At 37.2% G+C, this 9541-nt stretch overlaps 1 protein-coding gene across 1 annotated transcript; it reads right to left on the reverse strand.

Annotated features, from left to right (window-relative positions):
- On the reverse strand, positions 6644-9317 carry LOC107634686 (cysteine-rich repeat secretory protein 60). Its single transcript, XM_021119564.1, is given in 5 exon segments — positions 6644-6892; positions 7617-7730; positions 8337-8456; positions 8459-8826; positions 8920-9317. Coding segments are annotated over 5 exon segments (789 nt in total). The 5' UTR covers positions 9042-9317; the 3' UTR covers positions 6644-6827.

Genomic DNA, 9541 nt, shown 5'->3' on the forward strand with positions numbered 1-9541 from the left:
TGGGCTTACAGGACAACCCCCCAATCCGCCACTGGAGAAACACCCTTCCGACTAGTCTATGGCGTAGAAGCCATGATCCCAATAGAAGTCAACGAACAAAGCCCAAGAGTGATTCTCCATGACGAGATCGGAAATATACAGGGGCATAAAGAGGAGCTCGACTTGCTTCCCGAGGTCCGAGAAGAAGCCCAGATAAGAGAAGCAGCGTTGAAACAAAGGATGACTACAAGATACAACAAAAAAGTCATTCGAAGAGCATTCACCGCAAGTGACTTAGTCTTGATCAGAAACGACATTGGAGTCAACAAATCGGGAGAAGGAAAGCTCGCTGCAAATTGGAAAGGACCATACAAAATCAATGAGGTCTTAGGAAAGGGCTATTATAAAGTAACCGACTTGGACGGCACCGAGTTACCAAGGTCGTGGCATGCTTGTAATCTGAAAAGGTACTATAGCTAAAAGCGAACTCTACTCCCTGATGTACTCTTTTCCCAACTTCATGATTTTTTCCCAAAAACCAAAGGGTTTTTTCTGGAGAAGGGTTTTTAACGAGGCATCATAGTAGAGGCTAAGGGAAATAGACTGTCAAAAAACCCTTAGTAGCAATAAAGTACCTCCCCAATTAATAAAGATCTTTTTATCTTACAAATATCTCTTAAATTCCTTTGTTGTTTTCTCTTTCTACGAAACGCGCCGACTTAAGCTCGACAAAACATGAAAATCCCATGAACCGACCTAGATGGTCGTCAGGATAAAACGACGAGGTACAAGTCGGTGTAAAGAGGTTATAAAAGGTGATCGTAAGAAACTTGGAAACATTCCGACTCACAAGTCGGAATGAAAAGACCGAGTAGAAATAGAAAACGAATCGCAAAAATAACCTAAGTCATAAAAGCTCAATGAAACGAAATTGAGTACTAGGAATAACAAAAGAGAGATAGGAAAGAACCAAAGAAAAGGCTGCCCTAAAGATCCTCAAAACGAAAAGGTTCAGGAAGGCAGACAAACCAAAGAAAAGGTTCTTTCAGAAAAAATCAAGGGGGAATCCAAAAAAATCGCAAATCAGAAAAGCATGCACGCATAAGGTAACTTAGACCCTTATCCAAAAAGGGTATTTATTTTCTAGCATTAAAACCCCTATGAAAAAGGGTATTATAAAGTGTTTCGTTTACGGCCTTAAAAGGCCAAAAAATTGTTCAAACACTAACAAAAATAAATAAAGAGTTTAAAAAAGGAGGGACCCACAGGCCGGGCCCCCAAAATAGCCAAATTACTTTTTAGGAAGAAGAGTAGATGGATCACCACCACCAGAGTCAGGAAGAACGCCGCCAGGACCAGGAAGAGAGGCATCCATAGGAGAGGAAGTCGGAGGAATAGTAGAAGAGCTCGGAGCGTCCTTAGGACGAGGAGGGGACTCTATGATCCTCTGCCCCCGAGTCTTCAATTCTGACTCGGAAACAATCACAGGGGCAGGAGGATCCACAATGGCTCCGTCGATGACGACTTTGTCAGGATCCAAAGGAGGAAGGTCCAAGTCAGGAGCAATGACTCCGACCTGCTCCTTAAAGACCCTCCAAGCCTCCTCGGCGCCATCAGCGATAGAGTCCTCCAACTCGGCATAGGCCTTCCGAGAATTCAGCAGATCATTCTTCACAGCCACAAGATCTTCAAATAATTTTTGATAGCTGCCCTGCGCTGTTTTCCTCAAGTCCACCTCCATGTTGCATTGGGCTTGCAACTTCCTCCCCTTCTCCCGGAGGTTATCTCTCTCCTCCTTCAGCTTGGCGACTTCCTCCTTCAACTCCCTCTCATGCTCTTGATATATACGAAGCCTTCCTTCCAGCTCCTCGACCCTCGAGGTCATCCCTAAAGAGCTGAGAGGAGCCTTCTCAAAAATATCCAAGAGTTTGCCACAAACCCCCGCCGCCTTGAGACTCTCTTCAACCAGAGTGGTAAGGTGGTGACGAACAGACACATCATCCATGCTTATACGAGCTTGGGGGTAGATGTTCTTTCGGACGAATGCAAGAGCATCCGCCTTCACCTCACCAGAAGAGCCAGATTCTAAGGTCTTGCGCTTCTTATTCTCTGGCTCAGGAGAAGGTCGGGCAGAGGGGGGCGGCTGAGAGAAAGTTGAAGAAGAAATCACAATGGGCTGAGAGGGAGTCCCAACGTTCCGAGGAGGAGGAGGAGGAGAGATAACCGCCCTGGCGCCACCAGTCCTGGCGCGAGACTTTGCTTTAGCCTCCTGGACCCTTTGGTAAGACTCCTGAGCGTTTGCCTTTGCCATCTCTGAAAAGACAATAACAGATAGATCAGACAAGTCGGAAAAGTCAGTCAGACAAGTCGGAAATCTAACAAACAAATAAAAGCTACCTAGCTGTGCCTGGACAAAGGTCGGAGACCCCTGGAGAAACTTTTTTGTGTCCAAGTATGGGGCCCTCCCCCACACTTCTCGGAGGAACCCCACAATGGCTGCTTCTACCTCATCCAGACCATATTTCTCGCAGGGGGAGGCCTCCAGCCAGTATAAAGGAAATCGGGGAGAAGAATTATCATCCAGAAAAAAGGGATGGTGACCCTCTACGGCTTAAACTTTGAAAAAATAATTTTTGAAGTCATGGAAGGATTCGTCAAAAAGGGTAAAAATTCTCCGACCCTGTATGGCTCGGAAAGACACCCATTGTTGCTTATTGTTTAGCCCACTGAAGGGTTTGGTCATATGGAAGAGATAGAAAAAAATCTTCAAAGAAGTCGGGAACTCCAAAGCTTGGCTAATAAATTGATAAATTTTCAAAAAACCCCAAGAGTTGGGGTGAAGCTGGGTAGGGGCAACTCGGCAGTGATGCAAAACAGATATCTCAAAGTTTGAAAAAGGAAGAAAAACACCCAAACGGGTGATCATACACTCATACATAAAGAAAAAATGAGGGGCCGCCTCATTGACCCTCCCAAAGCAAACCCAGTCTTCAGGACCCGGGACTACCAATTCATACTTCGGCTCGTCATCCTCAGAAGTACAAATTCTGTGGTGAGTGCGAAGGTTGGTGATAAACTCAGTATCGACCGAGGGTTCCTCCCCTAGGACCGTGACATCAATCCATTGAAAAAGGATATCTACGGAAGCCATTTCTTTTTCTTAAAAAGGTAGCAAAAGACCTACAAGGGAAAAAGAAAAGGAAAATAAAAAAACACGGTCTCTAAAGGAGGAAGTACGGAACTGAAGTCTACAAACCAACCTATCTACAAAATGAAGGCATGCAAATAGAAAAGCATGTTACAAAAAGAACTAACCTTTATCCGAAAATGAAGGTTGGAGAAAACGAAAGCCTTCGAAAATGCAAAAATGGAGCACGAACGAATGAAGGGGAAATTTGAAAAATCGCAATAAAATATAAAAAAAAATATTTACTTATTTATTTCTTTATTTTTGCGGATACGCGGATATACGAATCGGATATGCGGATACCTACACAAAATACGCAATCTGATCCTATTAGTGTGTGGATCGGATCCATATCCGCCATTTCGGATCGATTTTAGATAAATATCGCGGATATGCCGATCAAATCCGATACATGAACACCCTTAGTCTTCATTAAATAAAGTTATGACCTACCTGTGTATATTCACGGACTAATTTGACTTTAAATAAAGTTATGATATATCATATATATGACACCTAATATGTCGCGTGTCATTGACATAAAATATATTGAACTGAATTATATTTTAATATTATATTTAATTTAAAATAAATATAAAAATTAAAAAATTAAAAATTATATAAAAATATTTTTAGAAAATATTATTAAAATTTTAATTTTTATTATTTAAAATTTTAATTTTAATAATCATCCAATACACAATATTAAGTCAGTTATTCCGAGAAACAAACACGCAGCAGCCTTAAAAACGTATACTACTAAAGGACTATTATTTGTCGTATTAGTGAGATGGCTAATTTAATTTAGGCATATGATATGATATAGAGAAAGATCTTAGTGTTATTACTCCACCTTCTAAGTGTATATTAATAAAAAATTTAGTGTTTCCAAACAAAAGTAACACGTCGTTTTTCTGTTACTGTACTTTCATTTCTGAAATGGACGTGCTTCTTGCGTTTTTATTTTATAATTATTTATTTTTTTGAGGTCATTCTAACGTATGGCTGCTGTATGCAACTAGTACCTTTGTTTTCTTCATATTGATTTGAAAATTAAGAGAGCAACTTAGGGAGTGATGTTATAACCTAAAAAGGAATAACGAATCTTAAGTCTTAAGTGTGGATGATGATTTTTCAAAAATTATTCGTATTAAAAATATAATTATTTATATATTTTTATTTTTTTATCAGCTTAAATTTTTAAAATTACTAAAATATTCAAAGATCATCTAACAAGGATCACAAACTAAAACAAATAAGACGGAATTTTAGAATAAATAAAGTGCAAGTGTTATTATACCATTGATGAATTTAGAACCCATACTGTTCAATAACAAAACAATGACACAAGACATAGTTAAATAAAACAGAACACTCATTTAAATGACGGTAAATTATTTAATTTATTTATCAACACAATACATTATTTAGTCTTTAAATGACAGTGTACATATTTTTCTCGTTGAAAAAGTATAGGTAACCAACAAGATTTTTGAACAATGTGTAAACAATGTGAATTAATAGGATTAAAAGAGTAAATTTAATTAGTAGCATTAAATTAGAGTGTAATATATTTTCATTTGATTGGTGATTGTTCATGTTGTTCAAAATTTTCATTGTTCCCTTAGCACTCCCCTATTATTAATTCTTTGTACAGAGACGATGGCTTTATGCATCAGCAATCATGCATATTACATGGACATTAACTTTTTCAATCAAACATTTCATATTTTCATTTGAGCTTTTATGCCATAAATTAGGTGAATTATATGATAAAAATGTAAGTTGACAGATCTTTCTTTTTATGAGATGAAATAGAGATTGAAAAAGTTAGAACCCATATCTTGAACAACAATAAAATAATTAAAAATAACTATAAAAAAATTTATATTTTCTCTCTATACAACTTTAATCTGTATAGTAGAGTGTCTCCATAAATTATACAACTTCATAGGAAAACAAGAAAAACATTTTTTTGGGTCCATATTTAACACAAGTTTGTAATGAAGAAGTTACCATCATGTTTTAATTGTGTGCATTAGCCAACCAACCTATTTGATTAAATTTCATGTAGGGATGGCAAAATTTCTCGAGACACGAGAATTTTTAAGATGACTGTTCCAAATAAGAATTTGATTGTAGAGAATTTTTTTTTTGGGGATGGAGACGGGGGACAAAATTCTTCCGAGGTAAGCGCGGGGACCCGAGCGAGGATCCCCGTCCCATTTCCGCTAATCTCCGAAATTTATAAATTTATTGAATTGTCCTTGATAGTTTATTTCTCATATATGTTTTTTAGTCATTTCACACACACATATATATATATATGTAATCCGAAACTCTCTAACGTTGTCCATACTCCATCCAATCTCTCTACAGCCACCCTATCGTCACTCTCCCTTCTCACCGCATCGTCACACCTCACCGTGTCATGATCCTCACTGCGTCATACTCTCGATTTGCGGCGTTCCTTTTCGTAACTCTGTCGTCGTGTCCATTCTCCTCTCAGCGTCTTCCACATTGTCTACTTCTCTGTCCTCTGGCTCGCTGTTGTGTCCCCCACTGCGTCATTTCGAAAGAAGTCACAATCTTTTGTTTAGACATTTTATATAAAATCTTGTTGTTTTTGTATAGAATAGATACTTACGCCTTTATTTATATGAAAATTAATAATTAGTTAGACCTATCAGATAGATGGGGAATGAGATCTCTGCAAAGAATGGGCTCCTGTAGAGAATGAAGATGGAGAGCAATATTTTCTCAAAGTAAAAAACGAGAATGGAAAGGGGAAACAAATTTGAAAACAAGGATGAAGAGCAAAGAGGCATCCGCCCCGCCCTGCCCATTCACATCCCTAATTCCATGGCTATTAGCGTAAAACTAATTGGGGGAAGAAATAAAGTTATGAAGGGACAAGAAGTCTAAAAGGAAGTAGAGTAGGGTGACGATTTTTCTTTCTTTTTTGGGAGGTGTTGATTCATGAATCATGATGACATAATGTGATTATCACTTCGCAATAGAAAGTTTCAGAATCATCATCTGCCCAATTCATTGGGCCTGTTATAAGTCCACATGAAACATTGCTCAAACATCTTCCTGGCCCAAAAGTCATTCAAAAATATTAGATATTATGTTTTTATGTTTTTGTTTATGGTATTGATATTTTTTTACTTGATTGAAAGAGAAAATAAAGTTTTAGAAAGCTATTAGTTTCATGGCCCAACAAAAAAAAGGAGAAGAAAACATTAGTTACAGTGATTCATATAATTCAATTGATTTAATGCTTATTGTTATTTCCTTTGTCAATGTTTTGGGAATATCTCAATTAACAGATCGCATTATTCATGCAACGCTGCTGGGTACATAAGATTTAACGTACCCGTTACTGATTTAAAAATCAAAACTACGATAATGAATTTAGGCCATATAAAAACCCATCAAATGAATCTGGCGATGGCAGCTGGCTAATAAACTGTTGCAACAATAATTCATTATTCATATCTTGCAATAATTCAATTTATATATTTGCCTTTTTGGTAATCGTGATAAGAAACAGTGTGCATTGGCGATGCTATATCAACCTTCTTCAATTTTATGGTCCATGATTTTGTATTCATCCTCATAACTCCATAAGACAAAGTCCATAACATAAGTGGACTACTTACGGATATTGGTATGAATATAAGGGGCTTGATATTCTCGTGAAATCGAACTCTTGGTTAAATTCTGTAATAAAATAATTTCAAGTGAAGATATCAATCTCAAACCCATGAATTTGTCTATGTATTAGTTAAAAATAAAATTAAAAATAATAATAGAACCCCACATGTGGTCAACAAGCTAAGCATTGCGATCAAAAGGAAGAATATACCACAAAAATTATATTGTTGATTAGAATTTAGATATTCCTTAAAGTTAAAGGGGCAAATCTCATGCAACATTTTTTTTAGAAAAGAATGATATATATATAATTATTGAGGATGACTGGATGAGACCGCATAACTTTAAAAAGTGAAAAGGATTGAGCAACACAGCTCGGCTTTTGTAATCAGATGAGTGTCCCAACGTGCTATACTCTTTTTATATAGGATATCCTCATCAAAGTGTTCTTTCGAATTTAATTTTATATTTAGGGAAATATTAAAGTGCAAGATAAAGAGAGAAGGAAAGAAAAAGAAAAGAAAAGAAAAGAATAAGATTGTAAAGAGGGAAAAACGAAGCAAAAGAGGCTCCAAAGGCAAACCATTGGAGAAGGCTGAGAATATGATCAGAGCCAATGTGCATGCCACATATAGAGTTTGACGACAAACATAATTTTATTTACCTGCATGAAAAATAAAATTAATCGAAGAAAAAATAAGTAATCATATTATAAACATATAGAACTCATAATTATTTGAAATCTAGATATAATAAAGAAAAAAAAAAAGAAGGAAGAATTGGAATATACCTTGTCCTTCACAAATTCTCCTCAAGAAAGCAAGGAAAATAATGAGTAAAGCTACACCTGCTAATAATCCAATAATTATTGCAAATGTCTTCTCACCTTCATTGTCCGATCTACCTGCAAAACTCCAGAACAAAGCAAATCAACTACTATATATATAAAGTTACTAAGGTAATTGTTCTTTTTACAAATCTTTTTGTAAGTTACTGAAAAATGCAAAGCAAATATTCACATGTAGGTCCATAGCCAATACACATCTTTTTCTTTTATTTATTTATTTGGGTCAACAGCCACTTGTGTGAACATTGAAAAGAATTTTAAACCCTATAAAATGACATGATTCGTTAATAAATTATTATGATTTTTTTTATTTTGAGAAAAAAAAAGCTCTACTTCTCCCTATTCAATTTAAAGTTATATGCACTTTGATCTTCACATTTTTAAATTATTCAATGCAAAGAACTCGTAAACTTTTCTAATTAAATTTTTGCCTTTATCTTGTGGGTAAAAAATTTCATAATCAAATCTATGATAAACATAAAAAGAAAATAATTAGAATAAAAGAATAAATCGTAACTGAATTCGTTGAATAAATTATTAACAAAAGGATTAATCTACACACATAAAAGTTTAGACTTAGATGTAAAATAAAAACCCTCCTCTTATAACATTATATAGAGGTTTTTTTTTGTCAGAATCATATTTTCTGCTTTTGGGCCTTACCATGGGCTTTTGAGTTGTAGTACCCCCCATGGGCCCCACCGGTCGAGAACCTGGCGTAGCACTTCCCCAGAAACACGTCCCCGTAATCGGAGGCGGCGCAATCACTCCTCAGCCGCCGCACGCCAACCCAACCATAACCGCTTCCGGATCGCACCCGGCCGAATGCGAGCCGCACTTCCTCAGTACCAGCGACTTGTCCTCCACCCCAAGGAACGCGACGTTGTCGTACTTGACGAAGCAGCCGTCGAGCTGGACGGCGCCGCCGCACGCTCCTGGACAGAGCTCGCCAGCTCGTGAGACGGCACGTGCGACGCAGGTGGCGCAGTCTTGCATGGCGAGGTCGCCTCGGCACTGGTATAGACCGTAGGCGACGCCACTTTGCGAAGATGAAAGGACGGTGAGGTTGTTGTAGGCGGAGAATGTGGCTGAGTTGACCAGCGAGCCAAGTAGCGAGTTGAGGTTTGACTCGTACGGCGAGGTTGGATTATACCTATTATGTATTAGAGATAGTATCATATTAATTAGTTAGAAGTTAGAAGAATAGTTAACTTTGATACCATATATACATTGCGTCATTTGATACCTTTGTTGCGTGCAGCCGCCATAAACGAAGGTGTCCACCGGTACGGAATAAGAAGAGGAAGGGAGTAACTGTGAGGAGAGAGAAAAGACAATGAGGGCCAGGAGCGATAGAGAGAGAGCCATTTTTTAATTTCTCTCTTCTTTGTGTTTGAAGACTATTATTCTCTCATCGTGCCATTATATACTTGTGTATATAGCATGTATTTGTTTCTTGGTAACGAAGGGAATATGGAACACCTCGTATATATGTATAAGCAAATCCTCTTCATTGTCTCTGTGGTCAACAAAGTAGACAAAAAAGCTTCTCTTCTTAATAATTCATTCTTGTATCTGCTAATGTGGGGGATCCATGGATCTCAAACGCTTTTCTTTTCTTTCTTCTTTATTTACCTATACATGCCTATTTGCGTTGTTGAGGAATGCTAGGGCTCAGCAATTTTGGTGTTTTGTAATCATCAATTGGTTATTAATAGTGTTTTTAATGGTGTGAGATTACATTTAATGATGAAAGATCACTCACTTTTATTTTGATGATTAAGTGTTGGCCAGAAAACACAAAAATTACTACCCTGACTTTTCCATTTGCATTTTAAAACAGTTGAGTAAAGTGCTTAAATTTAGAA

The sequence above is a fragment of the Arachis ipaensis genome, chromosome B03, assembly GCF_000816755.2.
Source record: "Arachis ipaensis cultivar K30076 chromosome B03, Araip1.1, whole genome shotgun sequence".
Classification (NCBI taxonomy): Eukaryota; Viridiplantae; Streptophyta; class Magnoliopsida; order Fabales; family Fabaceae; genus Arachis; species Arachis ipaensis.